The sequence below is a fragment of the Phyllobates terribilis genome, unplaced genomic scaffold (assembly GCF_046119375.1).
Source record: "Phyllobates terribilis strain yellow unplaced genomic scaffold, ASM4611937v1 Scaffold_3__8_contigs__length_932513732, whole genome shotgun sequence".
NCBI lineage: Eukaryota > Metazoa > Chordata > Amphibia > Anura > Dendrobatidae > Phyllobates > Phyllobates terribilis.
The window spans coordinates 313319621-313341855 of record NW_027362763.1 but is presented as its reverse complement, the minus strand read 5'-3'; the positions used below and the strand labels follow the sequence as shown (position 1 = coordinate 313341855).

At 41.5% G+C, this 22235-nt stretch overlaps 1 protein-coding gene across 6 annotated transcripts in view; it reads right to left on the bottom strand.

Moving 5' to 3' along the window:
• ATP11B (ATPase phospholipid transporting 11B (putative)) overlaps positions 1-22235 on the bottom strand; it is a 158466-nt gene that overhangs the window by 38840 nt on the left and 97391 nt on the right. For all 6 annotated transcript variants that reach the window (XM_073674984.1, XM_073674983.1, XM_073674982.1 and 3 more), the window contains exons 18-24: positions 15336-15517; positions 14891-15094; positions 14428-14581; positions 14239-14341; positions 13886-14031; positions 8566-8625; positions 5085-5212 (exon numbers count right to left, since the gene is read on the bottom strand). In XM_073674984.1, coding sequence (XP_073531085.1) covers positions 5085-5212; positions 8566-8625; positions 13886-14031; positions 14239-14341; positions 14428-14581; positions 14891-15094; positions 15336-15517 — 977 coding nt within the window. The remainder of the gene's footprint in view (positions 1-5084; positions 5213-8565; positions 8626-13885; positions 14032-14238; positions 14342-14427; positions 14582-14890; positions 15095-15335; positions 15518-22235) is intronic.

The window sequence follows — 22235 nt, the reverse complement described above, 5'->3', positions numbered from 1 at the left end:
TCCTAGTATGCTCGGGCCGAGCTCCGAGTATTTACAGCTGCTCGGTGATAAGGTTGAATCGCTCCCGTGTGCATGATTTGCAACTGTTTGGCAGCTTTATTACATGTGAGGAACAGTCGCAAATCATGCACACGGGAACGATTCAAACATATCACCGAGCACGCTGTAAATACTCGGAGCTCGGCCCGAGCACACTCGGCGAAAGGGTTAACAGAACATACTCGCTCAACACTACTTATTACCCAAAATGAAGTCTGAAATTTGTTTTTGGAGTTTAGTCTTCCATTTTTAGGCCCAAGAACTTCCAGGCAGGTAGTTGCTAACTAATTGCCTTCTCTGTCAGAACAGATCCGTCGGCACAGAGCTGTTACAGAGGGCTCCTGGGTGTAATTCTGCGGCTTCCGCTGAGGTCGCATCGACAGAGCAGTAGCTTCTCTTCCACTCTGCTCTGCTGACCATGTGTGACTGCTGAAGTCATGCTGATCGAGAGCAGGCTCCCCAGTGAATAACTGCAGGAAGCTGGCTGTCAATCAGCAACACAGACAGTCGGGACCCGTTGTCAGAGCAGTCCAGAAGAAGAAAAGTTGCTCTGTTGACAGTCTTAAATAACCACGTGCAGAGGTAAAATCACCCAGCGAATAAGATGTATATGCTTTACACAATTAGATATAACAGAAATCACATATACAGTGGGTATGGAAAGTATTCAGACCCCTTTAAATGTTTCAATCTTTGTTTCATTGCAGCCATTTGGTAAATTCTAAAAAGTTCATTTTTTTTCTCATTAAAGTACACTCTGCACCCCATCTTGACTGAAAAAAAAGCAGCAATGTAGAAATTTTTGCAAATTTATTAAAAAAGAAAAACTGAAATGTCACAGTCATAAGTATTCAGACCCTTTGCTCAGACACTCATTTAAGTCACATGCTGTCCATTTCCTTGTAATCCTCCTTGAGATGGTTCTACTCCTTCATTGGAGTCCAGCTGTGTTTAATTAAACTGATAGTACTTGATTTGGAAAGGCACACACCTGTCTATATAAGACCTCACAGCTCACAGTGCATGTCAGATCAAATGAGAACCATGAGCTCAAAAGGAGCTGCCCAAGGAGCTCAGAGACAGAATTGTGGCAAGGCAAAGATCTGGCCAAGGTTACAAAAGAATTTCTGCATTACTCAAGGTTCCTAAGAGCACAGCAGATGACACAAAGTTATGTAAAACAATTAATGCAAAAGAGGACAGTGCAGACCTACAGAGGGATTTGGATAAGCTGGGTAGGTGGAGCATTAAATGGCAAATGAGGTTTAACGAGGAGAAATGTAAGGTCATACATATGGGAAGGAAAAATGGAAGTCACCAGTACTCACTGAATGGGAAATCATTGGGGAATTCAGAGATGGAGAAGGACTTGGGCATCTTGATTGATAGCAAACTAAATTGGAGTGCCCAAAGTCAGGCCGCTGCTGTAAGGGCAAACAGGGTAATGGGATGTATCAGAAGAGGTATAGCTGCAAAGGATGAGAACATTGTTCTTCCACTGTACAAAGCACTGGTCAGACCACACTTGGAATACTGTGCTCAGTTATGGGCCCCAATATATAGAAAGGATATAAATGAGCTTGAAAAGGTACAAAGGAGGGCAACAAAATTTATAAAGGGAATGGAGGGACTGCAATACCCAGAGAGGTTGGCAAAACTAGAACTATTCAGCCTGGAAAAGAGAAGGTTGAGGGGGGACATAATAAATGTGTACAAATATGTTAGGGGACAGTATAGAGATCTTGCCCGGGATTTGTTCAAAAGGAGGGATATTACGGTAACAAGAGGGCACTCACTAAGACTGGAAGAGAAAAGGTTTCAGCACCAGCATAGGAAGGGGTTCTTTACGGTAAGAGCAGTGAGAATATGGAATTCACTGAGTGAGGAGACGGTAATGTCGGATTCACTACACCAGTTCAAGCGGGGACTGGATGCATTTCTAGATACCAGGCAGATTTCAGCATATACTTAAAAATAAAATAAAATAGTAGGTTGATACAGGGATTTATTCTGACTGCTGGTTTCAGAGTCGAGAGGGAATTTTTCCTCAGGTGAAGATTGGCCAAATCATTTGGGGTTTTTGCCCTCCTCTGGATCAACTTTAGCAATTACAGAACTAACAGGTCGAACTTGATGGACGCAAGTCTTTATTCGGCTTTACAAACTATGTTACTATGTTACAGTGGCCTCCATAATCCTTAAATGGAAGAAGTTTGGGACCACCAGAAATCTTCCTAGACCTGGCCGTCCAGCCAAATTGAGCAATCGTGGAAAAAGAGCCTTGGTGAGAGAGGTAAAGAAGAACCCCAAGATCACTGTGGCTGAGCTCCAGAGATGCAATAGGGAGATGGGAGAAAGTTCCACAAAGTGAACTATCACTGCAGCCCTCCACCAGTCGGGCCTCTATGGCAGAGTAGCCCGACGGAAGCCTCTCCTCAGTGCAAGACATATGAAAGTCCGCAGAGAGTTTGCTCAAAAATACATGAAGTGCTCCCAGACTATGAGAAATAAGATTCTCTGGTCTGATGAGACGAAGATGGAACTTTTTGGTGATAATTCTAAACGGTATGTGTGGAGAAAACCAGGCACTGCTCATCACCTGCCCAATACAATCCCAACAGTGAAACATGGTGGTGGCAGCATCATGGTATGGGGGTGTTTTTCAGCTGCAGGGACAGGACGAGTGGTTGCAATTGAAGGAAACATGAATGCGGCCAAGTACAGAGATATCCTGGATGAAAACTTCTTCCAGAGTGCTTTGGACCTCAGACTTGGCCGAAGGTTCACCTTCCAAAAAGACAATAACCCTAAGCACACAGATAAAATAACAAAGGAGTGGCTTCAGAACAACTCGGTGACCATTCTTGACTGGCCCAGCCAGAGCCCTGACCTAACCCCAATTGAGCATCTCTGGAGAGACCTGAAAATGGCTGTCCACCAACGTTCACCATCCAACCTGACGGAACTGGAGAGGATCTGCAAGGAAGAATGGCAGAGGATCCCACAAATTCAGGAGTGAAAAACTTGCATCATTCCCAAGAAGACTCATGGCCGTACTAGCTCAAAAGGGTGCTTCTACTCAATACTGAGCAAAGGGTCTGAATACTTATGACCATGTGATATTTCAGTTTTTCTTTTTTAATAAATTTGCAAAAATTTCTACACTTCTGTTTTATTTCAGTCAAGATGGGGTACAGAGTGTACTTTAATGATAAAAAATGAACTTTTTAGAATTTACCAAATGGCTGCAATGAAACAGAGTGAAAAATTTAAAGGGGTCTGAATACTTTCAGTACCCACTGTATGGCATGTGATTTTGGCATGGATCCTGCACCAAAATCCCACACCAATTATACAGTGCATGCATGGCACAGAATTTCTTAGCAATTCCCCCAAAATAGCAGTATAAGTGCCATAGTTTTGGTAACTCCTCACCCCTCTTTTATCCAGCAGCAGCTTTTGGAAAATTAATCCAGGAGAGCTTTTTTCATAATGTTGAAATTGGTTACAGCGGCTCAGATACATCGCCCAGAATGGGCAAGTTTTCTGAATATGGGTTACAAGTGTACTTTGTCTACAGTGCATGTTTAATGAAGTTAGTTTTATTCACCAAAAACACTGGGGAAAAACACAGCCAAAATGTTTGTTTAGCTTTTTTTTACTTTCTCGTTGCTTTCTTTAGCTGAAAAACGCTGCAAAAAAAGCTCACAGAATTGACGTGTTGCAGAGTTCGCTGCAATGCTCAAATTCAGCCAGAAAAAAAAACAAAAAAACACAAGCGTGTGCATGAGATTTCTGAAATCTCATAGCTTCTGCTGGTACGGGGTAAAACGCAGCATTTAATTTTAATTTGCACGAAAACAGCAGCAAAAAACAAACAAACTAAGATGCACCTGACCTTCAGATGCAGCTATGTTTTGATGGAAGAAAAGTTAAAAAAATCAAAAGAGTGCTACAAAGTTTGATAGAGTAGATGACACACTATTATGGGAGATATGTGGATGAAAATCTGTTATGGGGGGGGTCTATAGATACCACACTTTTTTTTGGGAGGGGTGAGGGGAGATCTGTGGATGATGAACTGTTATTGGGGGGGGGGGGTCTATAGATACCACACTTTTTTTTGGGAGGGGTGAGGGGAGATCTGTGGGTGATGAACTGTTATGGGGGGGGGGGTCTGTGTATGCGCAGTGTTATTGGGGGGGGAGGAATATCTGTGAATGACCTTGCTATGGATATATCTGTGGCTGACATGCTAACAGTATATTCACATTAAGGAGGGGTGGGGAAGAAGGTATTTGTACGTTGATAAAAAAATAATTCACCTTGCCTGTCTAATAACAGGGAGCATACATGTACTTTAATGTTTTTTTTCCCCACCCACTGTTATTTACACAGGCATTCTGACCAATTAGACAAAGTTGTCGGAGCAGAACAGTGTAAGTTGTTTCCTTGACAAAAGCGGAGCCTCTCTCTACCTACTTACCTATAGTAAGCTTCTGAAACTGCACTCTGATCATGCAGGCAGCTTTCAGTTTCTGAGAGCTGGACACAACCAAATGCTGCATCCTAAAGTCCTAGGGATATCCCTTCTGACCCCCAAATCACAATCTATCACTCTACTGACAGGCACATGAGATAAAGATTAGATCTCCCATTGCAGGCAGGCACTCATCTCACTCCAAGACAAGGCAGCATCATTCCTGTCCCCTCTCCTCCCCCTGCCTCCTTCCAGCCTGGAGTAAGTAGGAGTCCACCACAGCTGTCTGACACAACACAAAGACAGAAGAACTCTCATATGTTGTATATCACCTGCACTATGTAAAACTCATCCAGCACTCCCCTGCAGACTGACAAAAAAGTTCAAGAATAGGACATGCCTTGAGTCCCATAGATCAGTTTTTAAAACAGATGTATGTATGGATCAATGACAGCACACGGATGAGTGAATGGAGCCTTAATGATATAAGAAGCAGCACATTTCCATTAAATAGCCTTTAAACTGTAAAGCATTCTTCAATGTGTTTTATTAATAAGCTACTCACCTATAGAGACCAGGTTTGGTGTGTAACACATGTGGATGCACATGTTGTTCAAACAGACTGTACATCAGAATAGGTAAAGAAGTGAAACAAATATTGTACAAAGTCAGATACACACTGTCATACAGTGTCTGCAAAGGAAACAAGAAATTAGAACTGTGCTAGTAACGTGCATGGATTAGAAAAGGCTACCAAAAAACACATCAGATTAAAGCCTTAACGGGAACCTGTCACGTAAAAAAACTTCTATTAACCTGCAGATATGGGGTTGATCAGCAGGTTAATAGCATTCTGAAGATGCCCGGCGCCCAACTGTTGTGAGGAAATGAACTTTATTCCTCCAGGCAGCCTTTGGCTTTCAGTCACAGGGATGGGCCGGCGCAGCTATGCACTGAGCCGTGTTTCAAGCCGCACCGGCCCACCCATATGACTGAAAGCCTGAGGCTGCCAGGAGGAATAAAGTTAATTTCCTCACAGCAACGGAGCTCTCAGTGCGAGCACCGGGCAGCTTCAGAACGCTAGTAACCTGCAGATTAACTCCATATCTGCAGGCTAACATTAAAGGGTTATTCGCATCTCCAAGATCTTTTCCCAATATGTAGTAGGTGTAAATATCTCCAATTAGAAATGTAGTATATTTTTTCTGATTTACTATCTCTCTTTCCTCATGTGCAGGCATCGCAGGACCTTAGGTATCCATGGTTACGTCCACTGATAAACTAACAGTTAGTTAGCTAGTTGCTAGTGGTTGTAACCATGGATACCTAAGGTCCTGCGATGCCTGCACATGAGGAAAGAGAGATAGCAAATCAGAAAAAATATACTACATTTCTAATTGGAGATATTTGCTAATATTATTATACCTGCTACATATTGGGATAGGATCTTGGAGATGGGAATACCCCTTTAAAGGTTCCCTTTAAATGTAATGTCAGTAGGATCAACCCTTCTAAGCAGTCTATAAAAGGCATGTAGATTATAGAAAATTGAATAAAATGATACCTTGATATCCACAATCTGAGGTCTTATACCAGAGAAATTAAGATTTTTGGAACTCACCATAAGTCTTCACTAGGGAACATAAAGAACCATGGAATAGTCAGCTGCCACCTAGAGGCAAACACTATTATTATATTCAAAATAAAAAAAATGGTCTGCCACCCCCTCCCCAGGTGTGGACCCTGTAAAACTTGGAGAAGGTATGTACCGATGACCAAGTAGCTGCTTTATAGAGTTGCAGGACTGATGCCTGGTGGCGCCTGAATGATGGCTGTTCTAATAGTTGCCTCGGAGGCAGCTAGGCCCTTGTTAGGGCTGACTGGTATGACAAACAAAGAATCAGACCGTCTAAATTGGGCAGTGGCTGATAAATAACACTGTACAGCTCTGAAAACATATAATTTGTGCAGAGCCTTCTAGATCGGATGGGAAGGTGCAAGGCACAAGGAAGTCAAGATGGTGTCCTCAAGGTGGAAAGCCAAAACCACCTTTGGGAGAAAGAACGGAACAGGTCTCAACACTACCTTATCTTGGTGGTTAATCATATCTGAGTAACAGGCCCTCCGAAGCCAGTCTGGTGCGATGAGGATAACTGGAATCCCCTCTGTCTTCACTTTCTTGAGAAGTCTAAGCAGAATAGGTAGTGGAGGAAATGGGTAATGAAGGGAGAGCTGGGACCAGGGAATTGGCAATGCGTCGGCTGCGACTGCCTGAGGTTCCTGAGATCTTGCAACGAATCTTGGTATCTTGTGGTTTAATTTGGATGCCAACAGATCACCATCTGGTGTGCCCCACCCACAACAAATTTGCTCGAACACCTCTGGATGAAGAGCCCATTCTGCCGCTACCTGCTAGTGACTCAAGAAGTCTGCCACCTAGTTGTCCACTCCGGGTATATGAACTGACGAGATCAGAGGAACCTTCTCCTCAACCCATTTCAGTATCTCTGCCACCTCTGACCTCCTTGATTGTGGTTATACACCACTGCCGGGGCATTGTCTGACTGGATCCTGATGGGCAATCCTAGAACCAGGTGTTGCTAATGTAGAAGAGCCAGACGGACGGCTCTAAGCTCTAATATATTGATAGGAATGAGTCTCTCCTGGCTGTTACAGGATCCCTGAACCGATAAATGACGTAAGATGGCCCCCTATCCAATAAGGCTGACCGGTTAGAACCTGCCGCCACTGGATGGGGCGGAAGGAACGACCCAGGAATAATAGAGGTCGTCAATCATCACCTGAGAGACTACTGATAACGAAGTGGAACAAGGACAGGACAGTCTAGAGACTGTATTGACCTGTCCCAACAGGCCAACAGTGTGTTCCGTAAAGGACTTGAATGAAAGGTGTGCGATTACAACTAATAGTATAACATAGATGAGCTTTGTGTAAATACAAGAAAAGTAGTCAGCTCACCTGTTCGGGGTGTGGAGCAATCTTTGCCACACAGGGATCCAGGCAAAGCAACTAGGAGAGGATCCAAAACAATATCAAATGATCCAGCGAAGACAGCATGTACATAAAAGGCTACGATTAAACTTGTTGTCGAAACGCGTAGGTCTTTATCTTTGTGCAGCTGCACTTTGACTAACACCATGTGGAGCAATATTTTATATGGCTAATAAAAGCTAAGTTTTATTTCTATCTGAGCTTTGTCTCATTACAAACACATTTGCAGCTGCACCTCTTCTGGTTAGCTCAGTTGTACTCCGTTCGCGCTACACTGTATCCTTATGAGATAAAGACTAAAGAAGTGTTAGTTGTAATCAGGCACAGCCCTACAGCAGAGCTAACAGCACTTTGAGAGGAGAGCTGCAGATGTGTTTGTAGTGAGACAAAATTAAGCTGCACTGTGTTAGTTGTAATTAAACACAGCTCTGCAGCGAGATCAGAACAGCAGACTGTCAGTCATTACATGTCCATCAATGGTAAGGCTACTTTTCATTTAAAATATTCTCTGGAAGAAGACTCTCGGGAGATCTTTGTCAGGCCCAAAGATCTTAACAGATCATTTACATATTAAGAAAAACGTGGATTTCTATAGAAGATATTGGATAGTAGATATCAAGGTATCAGCTTATTAGACTTGCTATGACCTTTATGTTCATATAGACTTCTTAGGAGAGTTTATCCTACTGACAGATTTCCTTTAATATAAACTTTAATAATTAGCGTAAGAGTGTTTAGGCTGTATAATCTATCTATATACTTTAGATCTCTATAGATATCCATCTATATTTATCTAAAAATATAACTATTTATCTACACATACATACTGTATAGTAAAATCTATGCAAAACTTCCCCTACTGAAATTATGCAGTCTGTATAGGACTTCAAGCCTAAATATTCAAGTTCTACAGAGGCTTTGTATGAACCATGTGTGCACAAGAAGGCTAATTCTAGTCCGTTCCCTGAACATGAATGAACATAACCTAAGGAAGCGCCAACTGGAAATTAGAATAATATTAACAAGGAACTTACTTGCTGAGAAAATAAACATAAGAACTGATACAAAAATTGTGGCGTGATAAAACACACATTCTGAAAGAGAAAAATTACACTGTTAACTAAAAGTACTAAAAATGGAATTTAAATTAGGAAAAACTTATATAGTACCGCAAAAAACATATAGTACTAATATTTGAGTTAGTCAGCGCAGACTCACAGCAATTGACAACGGACCACTGTGATTGGTCTTCTCTGCAGGCTTAGGTGCCAAGCTGCCACTGACAGCAGTTGGTACAGATACAGCTAGAGCACACTGGCCGTTTAAGAAGGAATGTTTCAGCAGAAAATAACCTTATGCGTAAAATCAGGTTTTTATGTCAAATCTTTCTTTCATTATTTTTCTCTTTTTTTTTTAAAAAAAGAGTAACAGTGATTTTATTTAATAAATCAAAAAAAAAGTACACATGAAAACAACAAATGTTGTAATAATGCTGCTTCTTTTTCTTCCTGGAAATTATTCATTTTAAAAATTCTCAATTTTTTATTTTATTTCACTTGTTTATACAACATTAATTTCCACAGCACTTTACAGACATCATCATCACTGCTGAGGAATTTACATTGTGAGCCACATCTCTAGGTCTTTGGAGTGTGGGAGAAAACTGGAGTACCTGGAGGAAACCCACGCAAACGTGGGGAAAACATACAAACTCCTTGCAGATGTTGTTTTGGTGGGATTTGAACCCAGGACTCCAGCGCTGCAAGGCTGTAGTGCTAACCACTGAGCCACTGTGCTGTCCCTAATGCACAAGTAAAATATGTGAATTGGTAAAGTCAGATTTTTACATTACTGAGATTTGAGATGCCAGTTGGTACTAAAAATGTTCTATATATAATCTTATGAGAAGTCATCAGTCCTGGCAGAGAAAGCAGCAGATTTCTCTGATAAGATATATTACAACGTTTCATGTGTACTAATGATGTGTGAAATAAAAATTAAAACCATAGTTACTCTTTAATTTACTGGCTACAAAACTTTTTTTTTGCAGATTTCACACTGGCCAAATCAACCCAATATTAGAGTGCTAATTCCGGTGCTCCTTAGGGACATCAGCAGAAACAGAAGGCCTAAGACCTAATTTATTTCTATAGAAATGTTATCTGAACACGTTATAGGCATGGCAAAAGTTGTGACGGACGTTAGTTGTGACATTACCTATTGTCAATGGTAGATCCTGGGTTATTTAAACAAGAAAGATTATAACCCATGGTAGGGTAAATATCCCATTTTCATTAAGTAGAAAAGAAAACCAAAGAAGAAATTGTGCTGGGAAATAATTCAATATAAATAATAAAAATCTATTAGTTAGAATAAAAATAAGGGAAGAGAGAGTGGGAAAGGTAAAAATCCAACATAGCAAATGCAGATATTTGGATGGTGGGTGATCAAAAAAGGTTAAGAAATACCTATTCAAAACAAGACGTAAAAAGTACCTGAATACCTAATCATAGTAAAGGACGATAACGATAAGTTCCAAGAATGGAAGGCATATGGAAAGGCAAATTTCATAGAAATATGGGAATAGTCAGGTATATAGAAAAGTATACATGGTAAAAGTAATTAAACATCATGAAATATAAATACATGGTGTAAATGCAATAATACAAATAAACAGATCATATGATGAACCCACCAAAAACCCAAACTAATGCGTTGTCATCGTTGTACCAGCACTTCTTTGGTTTTCATGGGTTATTTATTGTATACAAAGGTGTCATTGTAATGCTGCATGCAATAAAATTGAAAATGATGAAATGTTGTCTAACCAGTGTGAAAATTGCAATTTTTTTTTTTATAAAATACAATGGGTACGGAAAGTATTCCGACCCCTTTAAAGTTTTCACTTTGTTTCATTGAAGCAATTTGGTAAATTCTAAAAAGTTCATTTTTTTTCTCATTAAAGTACACTCTGCACCCCATCTTGCCTGAAAAAAGCAGCAATGTAGAAATTTTTGCAAATTTAATTATAAAGAAAAACTGAAATGTCACAGTCATAAGTATTCAGACCCTTTGCACAGACACTCATATTTAAGTCACATGCTGTCCATTTCCTTGTGATCCTCCTTGAGATGGTTCTACTCTTTCATTGGAGTCCAGCTGTGTTTAATCAAAATGATAGAACTTGATTTGGAAAGGCACACACCTGTCTATATAAGACCTCACAGCTCACAGTGCATGTCAGGCCAAATGAGAATCATGAGCAAAGGAACTGCCCAAGGAGCTCAGAGAAAGAATGTCTGCATTACTCAAGGTTCCTAAGATCACAGTGGCCTCCATAATCCTTAAATGGAAGAAGTTTGGGACCACCAGAAGTCTTCCTAGACCTGGCCATCCAGCCAAACAGAGCAATCGTGGGAGAAGAGCCTTGGTGAGCGAGGTGAAGAACCCCAAAATCACTATGGCTGAGCTCCAGAGATGCAGTAGGGAGATGGGAGAAAGCTCCACAACATCAACTATCACTGCAGCCCTCCACCACACGGGCCTTTATGGCAGAGTGGCTCTGACGGAAGTCTCTCCTCAGTGCAAGACATATGAAAGCCCGCATAGAGTTTGCTGAAAAACACATGAAGGACTCCCAGACTATGAGAAATAAGATTCTCTGGTCTGATGAGATGAAGATGGAACTTTTTGGTGATAATTCTAAACGGTATGTGTGGAGAAAACCAGGCATTGCTCATCACCTGCCCAATACAATCCCAACAGTGAAACATGGTGGTGGCAGCATCATGCTATGGGGGTGTTTTTCAAAGTGAGTGGCTTCAGAACAACTCTGTGACAATTCTTGACTGGCCCAGCCAGAGCCCAGACCTAAACCAAATTGAGCATCTCTGGAGAGACCTGAAAATGGCTGTCCACCAACGTTCACCAACCAACCTGACGGAACTGGAGAGGATCTGCAAGGAAGAATGGCAGAGGATCCCCAAATCCAGGTGTGAAAAACTTGTTGCATCATTCCCAAGAAGACTCATGGCTGTACTAGCTCAAAATGGTGCTTCTACTCAATACTAAGAAAAGGGTCTGAATACTATGACCATGTGATATTTCAGTTTTTCTTTTTTAACAATTGTGCAAACATTTCTACATTTCTGGGTTTTTGCAGTCAAGATGGGGTGCAGAGTGTACTTTAATGAGAAAAAAAATGAACTTTTTAGAATTTACCAAATTGCTGCAATGAAACAGAGTGAAAAATGTAAAGGGGTCTGAATACTTTCCGTACCCACTGTTTGTGGGGACGGAGGGTGGCAGGCGGGGTCTATTAAAAAAAAACTTTGCTGCCATCTTGGTAATCCTATGAAGTTCAGCCACATGTTGAGCTTTAAAGAGTTTCACTATATACTGCAATGTGGTATTGCAATATGTAGTACAAGTGATCTGGCAGTTGCCTGTTCATATTCCCTAAGGAGACTAAAAAAATAAGATCAGAAAGTAAAAATGAAATAAGCCATTTTTTTTTTACAATAAATAAATAAATATATATATATATATATATATATATATATATATATATATATATATATATATTTTTTTTTTACTTTTTCTTTTTATGCTAGTTTGCTATCATAATCAGACTGACCTAGGGATTTGTGTGTCTGGGTCATTTTTACCTCACAATGAACACTGGAAAAACAAAACCCAAAAAACTATACCAGAATTGCAGATTTTTCACCATTTCATCCTACGTAGAATTTTTTTTCTGTTCACAGTACATTGTATGGTAAAATGAATGTGGTCTTTGAAAGCTAGAAACTTGTCCTGCAAAGAGTCATCATAAAGGAGAATCTTCAAAAAAGTTACTCTTCAAAAATGGAAAATCTCCTGGGCGTTAAGAGCTTAAAGCAAAGTTCCCCAAGGCTTTGGAATTGTAAAAAAATAATACAAATAAATAAATAAATTAAAAAAAATGAATTATCAACAGATACTCATCTAATGGCACACATCTATATACAGTGCAGACGGCTCTGTGGAAGTTTCAACCTGTATGGTCTTTTCCATACAGGTTGAAAAATGTCTGCTCCTATAATTATATGGAAGAATAAAGGATTTATATGTGAGACTTCCTGATAAGCGCTGTCTTCAATTGGTTTGGCTGATACTACATTGAGTGGATTCCTCGGGTTTTCTTTGACTCTGACACTCTCTGATACCTAATGTGTGCTGCAGACATGCTGATAGTCAGTACAGACAGAGATGCCACTGCTCCACCAGTAGCAGGACCACAGTGGACTTTAGCAGTCCTGCTGCTGGTGGAAGGCACGCATCCTCTTCCTGTGCACCACAGTACAGAAGGCAGCCTGCACTGGATCCCAGTGGGTACCTGTAAGTATCACTTATTTTATTTTTTTACAGATCTACGCATGAGGAACTTTTCTTTTTGCCTGAACAACAGCTTTGACATAAAAACCTGATTTAAACAATAGGCAAAGGGAACCTGACACCCTGGAAAATTCAATTTACATGCAGATATAGGGTTAATCTGCATGTAAATCGCTTTAGGCCATGGTAACAGGAGCGTATGTGAGAGAATCTGGCCGATTATGCCAGTGACATTCGGCTCAAACTCTGTCCGAGTTTGAGCGAAGTGATATTGGATTGTGATCAGATCCTCGAGAATGAGCTAATTGCAGCACAGGTGCAGGGAAGACGGAGACATTTATTTCACCATCTTCTCTATTCAGGAAACATCAGACTGCACTAGAATGACATGAGAACAGTCTAATGTTTCACACGCACCCATAGACTCGAATGGGTGAGTGAGATCCAAATTCCAGAGCCACTGGCAGCATACTACGATTGTTCTCTCATGCTGAATCGGCATGAGAAAATAATCGCTGATCTGCACTGCCCCATAGTATAACATTGGGCCAAGTGCTAGCTGTGTTGTACGCTCATGTGAGCGAGCCTTACAATGCTTCCTGGTCATCTTACTGAACGTGCGGCTACCAGGGGATAATTAATTAACTTATTTCCTCCCAGGAGCAACCTGCTTCAGTGCTGGGGCAAGCATACAGACGCTACTCAAACCACACAGAATACTCACAGTATAGTGAGCAGTGCTGGGAGCTGTGAATTTAGCGGCTCTGTGACCGCTCCCGTGACTTAAAAGCCAATGGCTCCTGGAAGGAAATTTGTTCATTTCCTTCAGGTAGACGTACTTTCAGTAAAGCGGCTAGGAAGCACTAGAATACTAGTTACCTGCAGAATAACCCTATATCTACAGGTAAATAGTGTTTTCTGAGGTGACAGGTACCATTTAAGTACATTTAAGCTAACCAAAGCCCTCAACCTACATACCTTATAAAAAAAGTACTGTACAAGAGTCGCTATTCTAATGTAGTAATAGTGACCATGCACCAAAAGGAGCTTTGAGAGGAATTTAAATCTTGCAATTGCATAGTCGCTGTTCCTTACAGCCTGTCTTCCTTCTTTACCCATTATACCTGGGGAAAAAACAAACAGAATGAATCACAATTGACTTATACATTTGCATAGGCAGCGGTGTACATATACACTTGAGGTAACAGGAAGTTGTTCAGGCATCAAATCTGCTACTTACATATTCCAAAACTGTAATTATATAATTCACAATTGAAAAGGATACAACATTCTCATTAAACTGCAACGTGCCCAAAAGAAATCAAACTCACCTATGCCAACATGAGCTTCTTGTATCATGCTTACATCATTTGCCCCATCACCAACAGCAAGTGTGATTGGCTTCTCAGGAGAGATTTTTAATAACCTTACTACCTAGAATCAGTATAAACATGTAAATCAATTTACATTGAAAGTAATATTGTATCCTACAAAATGCTTTATGAGAGAATTGAAGATACCTTTGCTTTTTGCAATGGGGCCATTCGACAGCACAGCACTGCAGAACAGTTTTTAGATACTTCCATGAATAGTTTTTCATGTTCCCTGAGTGCAAGAGAAAGGCTGGCGCCATCAACAACTAGCCCATGTTGAATCACATGATCCTCTTTCAGTCTAAGACAGAAATAAATAATGGGAGAAAAAACACATTTTAATTTCCTATGAAAGATTAAATTGAAATAAAAAAAATGTAACTGCACGTTCTGTAAACGTTTGACATATCAAAGGGACATGTCAGATGTTTTGATTCATTGGTGTTGCCAAGTCCCCCACAGATCACTGGTGCAGAAGTGCTGAGAAGTCTTTGAGAAGCACTTCTGCTCTAAACTAACCCAGTTTACCTACGCACAGGATTTATTGATAATTTCAGACAACCAAAAAGACACAGTGTAACAGTATTAAAAGTGCTGTTTTTTCACTTACCGCCTGTCAAGCTGTCGCAGCTGCTCAGCACATTCATGGTCTGATTTTTGTTGAACAAGTTCTAAAATATTCATAGTTCTGTGAAAATGTCCACAGGATAAGCTGACACTGACGGCTGTCTCATGTTTGTCTCCTGTCAGCACCCACACTTTTATTCCTGCCAGCCGCAGGGCCTCAATTGTTTCCTGGACCTTATCCTGGAGCCTAGAAGCAGATTCCAAAGAGAAACTTTACATGTAAAAAAACAAGAAAAAAGAAAACTATGCAGAGAAAAGGAAAGGGACTTTAGCTGGATACAGTATATTAACTACGTCTGTTCCTGACCTGTCTATTTTAGACTTTGATCACACAACATACTGCATATGCCAAAATTTTGGATCAATAACAGGAAGATGCTGGCTATATATAAGCACATCCTTGATAATTGCCATGTAAGTGTTCTTACTTGTCTTCAACACCAGTCGCTCCCAGTACCTCCAGGTCTCTTTCAATTAGGTCAAAAGCATCAGTCAGACGTTCTTCTCTTTGATGTAATGCAGTACGGGCCGAATGAAGATTTTGGTTTATTTCTTGATACTCTTCTGGAGTGAATTTTCTATAGGCCATACACAATGTACGAAGTCCTTTCTAAACAAGAATGTACAAACCCAATGAGAATAAAGTTAAGTTTTTGCTGAAAAACACAAAACATGTTATATTACATATCCGTTTATGTGCAAAAGTTTTAGGCAGGTGTGGAAAAGGAAAAAAAATGCAGTAAAGTCAAAATGCTTTCAAAAATGTAAGCTCTAATTTATTTTTTTACAAATATGTACACTTCTACACAGAACTCCGCAGCGAGGCTGTATCAAACATCTTGGACACTAGCCGCAGAAGATCTGTGGACGTAGCACACGCAAATCCTTCTGTCTCTTCGTGGAATCACAGGCAGACTCAATGATGCTTTTTCAACAAAATATTGGAATTTTGGTGAAAATTTGGTAAATTTCTCAATTTTCAAACTTTAAATTTTAATATCCTTAAACCAGTTAGTCACACTGTACAAAATAATTTATAAATAACATTTCCCACGTCTACTTTACATCAGTTTTTAAACAGATTTTTTTTTTTTTTTTTTTTTAAATTGGGAAGTTGGAAGGGTTAAAATTTTATAACAATCACATTTGAAGTGACTTTAGGGGAGCTATATGACAGAAAATACCCCAAAGTGACACCATTCTAAAATCTGTACCCCTTAATGTACTCAAAACAACATTCAAGGAGTTTATTAACCCTTTAGGCGCTTCACAGGAATTAAAGTAATCTGGAAGAAAAAAAATGAACAAATTTTATTTTCACAAGGGTAACAGGAGAAAATTTACCATACAATTTGTTGTGCAATTTCTCCTGAGCACACCGATACCCCATATGTGGTGGAAAACTACTGTTTGGGCGCACGGCAGGGCTCGGAAGGGAAGGCGCACTAATTGACTTTTGAACGCAAATTGGCTGGAATAAATAGCCAACGCCATATCACGTTTGCAGAGCCCCTGATGTGCTTAAATAGTGGAAACCCCCACAAGTGACCCCATTTTGGAATTCATCTAGCGGTGTAGTGAGCATTTTTAACCCTCAAGCGATTCACAGAATTCTATAACATTGGTCTGAGTCAATGGAAAATTACCATTTTTTTCACTAAATGTTATTTTGGCCTCAAGTTTTCAGAAACTTGAAGAGTCCAGAAGAGTCCCTCCTCAAGTGACCCCATTTTGTAAATCACACAGTCTGGAAATTTATCTACAAGTGTAGTGACTATTTTGACTCCATGGGTATTTGCCAGAAACAAGCCGCAGAAGATATTGCCGAGAAAATTGCAAATCTGCCAGTGTAGTGCCCATACATGTTGTGCCCAGCTCGTGCTCCTGGAGAAATGCACCTGTAAATTAAGCAGGCTCTCATTGCTGCAGGAATGGCAAACATGGATGCTAACTGCTGTTCAGACACACTGTGGGGGCATTTGGATTTGGGAGTGCAGAATTCGCTAGTTTCCTTTTGGGGGGGGCTGAGGAGCAATAGTGCTTTTCCAGAGACTTTGTGCTACCAGTAACGTGGAAGCTCCCTATATTTCCATTGACAGATGACGGACCCGAGTGGGGATTTGATTTTTTTGTTGATTTGGAGTTGAAACTTTAATTGGGAGCATTTTACATAACGTTTGGGATCACACTTATCCACCATTCTACACTAAGCACATACATCGGAGTTTCCATCTAAATCTCCAAATGATGTGATTCAGATGAAACCCCAGAGGGATCCATTCACTATAATGAGGCAGCAGAGTTTCTCTGGCCTCTGTTCAGCGGTGTCCTTTTCAGAGGTGCACAAAACTGTGGTCGACATCGCTTATGTGCACGCTTAAAAAGAAGACGTCCATAATGCATCAATCTGTCGGGGGTTCCGTCTGAATCACGTATTTCAGAGATTTACACGGAAACCCCGGTTTAAGTGCTCAGCGCAGAGCGCAGGATAAATGTGAGCCGAGCCTTACTGCGATCTTTGAGAGGCAGAATTAACAAATCAACAGCAGGTGTAGAACTGGTTTTATTTATTTTTTACACCGTTCCTCGTGAAGTATATAAGAGTAGACGACTTTATTCTTCGGGTCGGTGCGATTACAGAGATACCAGATTTATATAGTTTTTTTATGTTTGGCTGCTATCACACACTAAAAGACGCTTTTTTTCTTTTTTGGCAAAACAAAAAGGTTTTGCATAGACATATTTTGAGAGCTATCAATTTTCTATAACTTTGCCGACCTTCATGTGAGGACTTGTTTTTTGCAGGAAGAGTTGATGTTTTTATTGGTGCTTTTTTTGGTCACATAGTATTTTTTGATCGCTTTATATTCTGATTTTTAGGAGGCAAAATGCTCAAAAACTAGCAATTCAGGAACTTTTTTTTATGCCGTTCATCCTGTGGAAGCTGCCATATAGCAGAATCAGAATATTATATATACAGTACTGTATTTGCACTGTATTACTATACCATCTATGCTCGCATACCCTATGTAATCCGCAGGAAAAAATTCACCCTGAGTGAAATCCCCTGCTTATACAATTTATTTGCTTACATCAAAACCTGTTACGGGGGTGGTGTTGTTTTTAATCTTTGTCACGTGTGTTATGGTTCAATGGGATTGAACTTATTAATTTGGGTGTGCACATTGTTAGTGTATTCTTGCCCTTTTTACTACGACAGCTTTATTCTTCAGGTCAGTACGATTACAGCGATACCACATTTCTATATTTTTTTTATGTTTTAGCACTTTTACACACAAACTATTTTATAGTAAAAAAATGTTTTTGCATTACTTTATTCTGAGAGCTATAGCATTTTTATTTTTGCGTTGACGGAGCTGTATGGCAGCGTATTTTTTGCGGGACAAAATTGGGTTTTCAGCTATTCCATTTTTATTTACATTCGTCGTTTCGGACGCGTCAATACCAAATAGGTGTACTTGTTTTTTACATAAATATATGTATTTATTGGATTCAGAATTTTTCTTTTTTTTTTTTAATATTTTTAAAACTTTTTTTTTTTACCTTTTTAGCAACTTTCCCTGCCCTGATCGCTAACCTAATACTCTGCAATGCTTTTGCACTGCACGGCATCAGATCACCATCTCGCAGACAGGGAAGAGGCATGTCAGCTCCTGCTTTGAGAAGGAACTTACAGGCCACAATCCCCTCGGCCATCTTTCAGCCCGGAGTCACAATGGAGACCATCTGCTATAAGTAAATACCACAACACAGAGGAATTTCACGTGAATCAAACGTGATTTATTTATGCTTTTTCCCTCTGTGATGTTGATCACTGTCGCTGTCACTGTCACTATTGCCAGCAGCATCAAAGGGAGTTAAACACACGCGATCGGTGCTAGCACCGATTGTGGGCGTTGTTGCTGGGTGTCAGCTCTCATATAGAGCAGACATCCGCATTTGATTGCGCCGGCACTCTGCTTGAGCCCATGTGATCGTCACGCCATACATGTACGTCGGTTTGCAAGAACGTACCTCGCTGTACATGTACAAAAGATGTTAGGAAGGGGTTAATGACATTGTTTGTCGTTCTCCTGCTGCAGAATAAATTTGGAGCCAATTAGACACCTCTCTGATGGTACTGCATGATAGTTAAGTATCTGCTTGTATTTCTCAGCAGAGGACACAATTAATCTTGACCAAGTCCCCAGCTCTGTTTGCTGAAATGCAGCACCAAACTTCCAAGGAACCTCCACTATGCTTCATTGTTAACCGCACACTCATAATTGTGCCGCTCTACAGCCCTTTTGGCCTTCGATTGCAGCCAAATATTTTACATTTTGGCTCAATAGTCCAAAGCACCAACTGAAAATTTTCCGCAGTCCAGCTCCTATGTTTTCATGCAGAGTTGAGTCACTTTATCTTATCTCCATGTTGAAAATATGTTTTTTGGCTGTAATTCTTCCAGGAAGACCATATGCTGAAAAGGAGATCTGTGTAGAAAATCTCACTGGTTGTTGTCAGTTCTGAGCTGATGCCACTGCTGAACATCTTTAGATTTCGAAGGGAATGAAGTATATGTCTTTCATCTGCTGCACTAAGTTTCCTTGGAAAAGCACTGCATCTATAGTCCTCAACACTGCTTAATACTTGGTGCCATCAACAAGAGAAAGCGGCCAACCTCTTTAAGGCCGACCCCTGAGAAATAAAGACAGAAATGTAACGGCCATGCAATACCATCAGGAAGGCATTTGTGACTCCAAATTTCAGCAAAAGGAAGACAACACCAAACATACAGCCAGTGTCATTGACAGCTATCTTCTGTGTAAAGTTGAACAAAAAGAGTCCTGGAATTGATGAAACGACCTCCACAGAGCCCTGATCTCATCATCATGAAGTCTGTTTGGGATTACATGAAAAGACAGAAGCATTTTCATAAACCTATATCCACAGATCTATGCTTAGTTCTCAAAGATGTTTTGTTTGGAACAACCTCCCTGCTGAGTTTCTCCAAAAGTTGTTTGTAAGTTCTGGTATGTAGAAGAATTGATACTAGTTTGAAGGCAAAGGGTGGTCACTAGTGTTGAGCATTCCGATACTGTAATATCGGGTATCGGCCGATATTCGCGGTATCGGAATTCCGATACTTAATTCCGATACTTTTACAATATCGGATACCGGAATCGGAAGTTCCCATAATGCCTGCGCTCTGTAGTGTCTGTGAAGGATGACAAGTTGGATGGCAGCGCGATCCAGCCTGTCATCAGAATGCCATCCCAGCGGGGGAGAATTCTCCTGATTGTTTAAAAGCCGGCGGGCGGTATAAAGCCGCCGGCTTTTAAACAATCACACAGCCCCATACTGCTTCCCCGCAGCCTCCCACCCCGATCCTCCGCTCCCCTCGCCACCTCCCATCCCGATCGTAAGTTAGGACCGGGCGGGGAGCGCAGCTCCAAGGAGCGGGGAGTGAAGGACCCGGGCGGGGAAGCCGGCAGTGAAAAGACTTCACCGCCGGCTTTCCCGTTCTGTGCTGCGCTTTCCCGCCGGTTATTTCAAATGAACAGCTGAGGTATCAGGTGATGCCGATCAGCTGTTCATTTGAAGTCGCCGCGTTGCCCTCAGAGGGTTCATGTGAGTTCATGCTTGACTGCATGAACTCACATGAACTTTCCCACGGCCGCACAGGTCAGCCTCACCTCCCAGACCCGTCATGATTAGTGTGTGTGTGCGCGCGCGGGGTGTGTGCGCGCGCGGGGTGTGTGCGCGCGCGGGGTGTCTGCGCGCGGGGTGTGCGTGCAGGCAGACATAGGCCGATGTGACACTACTACTCCCATCGGCCTATGTCTGTCCCCCGTCCACTCCTGCCAGCAGGATCAGCTCGATGGGAGCAGTAGTTCCCATCAGACTGATCCTGCTATTTAAATTGCCCTACTGTGTCCCCAATAAATGTTAAATACATGTCATTGGTGGCCAGTGGTTACCTAAAAGAAATTAGTTCATACATTACCTGTCCCCGCCGATCGCCACCTAAAATAAAGTAAAAAATAAAAAACTACACCTATACTCACCAAGACACCTAATTCCCCGAAGCCATCGATCTCCTGTAATAAAATATAAAATAATAAACCACAACCTTATCCTTACCCCTCCGTAGTAGTCCACGAGTGTCCCACGAAGATCTCCAGTTCAGAGCAGCCACATAGAATGTGACCGCTCTGAACCGCTGCCGCCGCTAGAATGACGGGGCCGTAAAGCAGCCCCGTCATTGCATAAGCGGGTTCACCGGAGTTCAGGCAGCGCTGCTCCGGTTAGCTCCTTTACGGCCCTGCTGTACCGTGAGAAATTCCCACGGTACAGCAGTGCCGTAAAGGAGGTCTCCGGAGCTGCGCTGACTGAATGCACTCCGGTGACCTCAGTCAGTGGCTCCCGCTGCCGGGAGCGGACGTGTTCCCGGCAGCGTGAGCTTACAGCAGCTATGCACAGCTGTCACCATCTCCAGATGTGACAGCTGTGCATGGGAGATCAGCGCAGGAACGTGGACAGGTAACTATTATTTTTAGTAAACTAAGAATTAAATAAAATTGTGTGTTTTATTTCAAATAAATTATTTTTTTCTGGGTGTAGTGTGTGTTTTTTCTTTTTAACACTTTGTAGGTTAGTAATGGGGGTGTCTTATAGACGCCCATCATTACTAACCTGGGCTTCATGGCAGCTGGCGCTGACATGAACCCCACCACTATTACCCCCTGCCACCGCACCAGGGCAGCGTGGAAGAGCGAGGCTAAGTGCCAGAGTTGGCGCATCCTATGGATGCGCCATTTCTGGGGCGGCTGACGACTGGTGTTTCTAGCCTGGGAGGGGGCCAATATTCATGGCACCCTTCCTGGGCTATTAATATCAGCCCCCAGCTGTCTGCCTAGCCTTTGCTAGCTATTAAAATAGGGGGGACCCCACGTCATTTTTTTGGGGGGGGTCCCCCATTTTAATAGCTAGTAAAGGCTAGGTATTCAGCTGGGGGCTGATATTAGTAGCCTGGGAAGCTCCGTGGGTTTTACCCCCTTCCCAGGCTTCAAACATCTGCCCCAGCCGTCTGCTTAACCTCCGCTAGAGACTAAAATTATGGGGGATCCCACGCCATTTTTTTTTTAAATAAATCCATTATTTTAACACTAAATGACATTTGAGGAGTTAATAAAGATGCAGTCCCTAAATTATTATTTATTTTTTAAATTAATTTTTCCCAAAACTTTTGACGTGGGCTTCGCCATATTTTTGTATGCCAGCCAGGTACAGCATCCAGCTTCTATGAACGCGCCATTTTCCGGGGC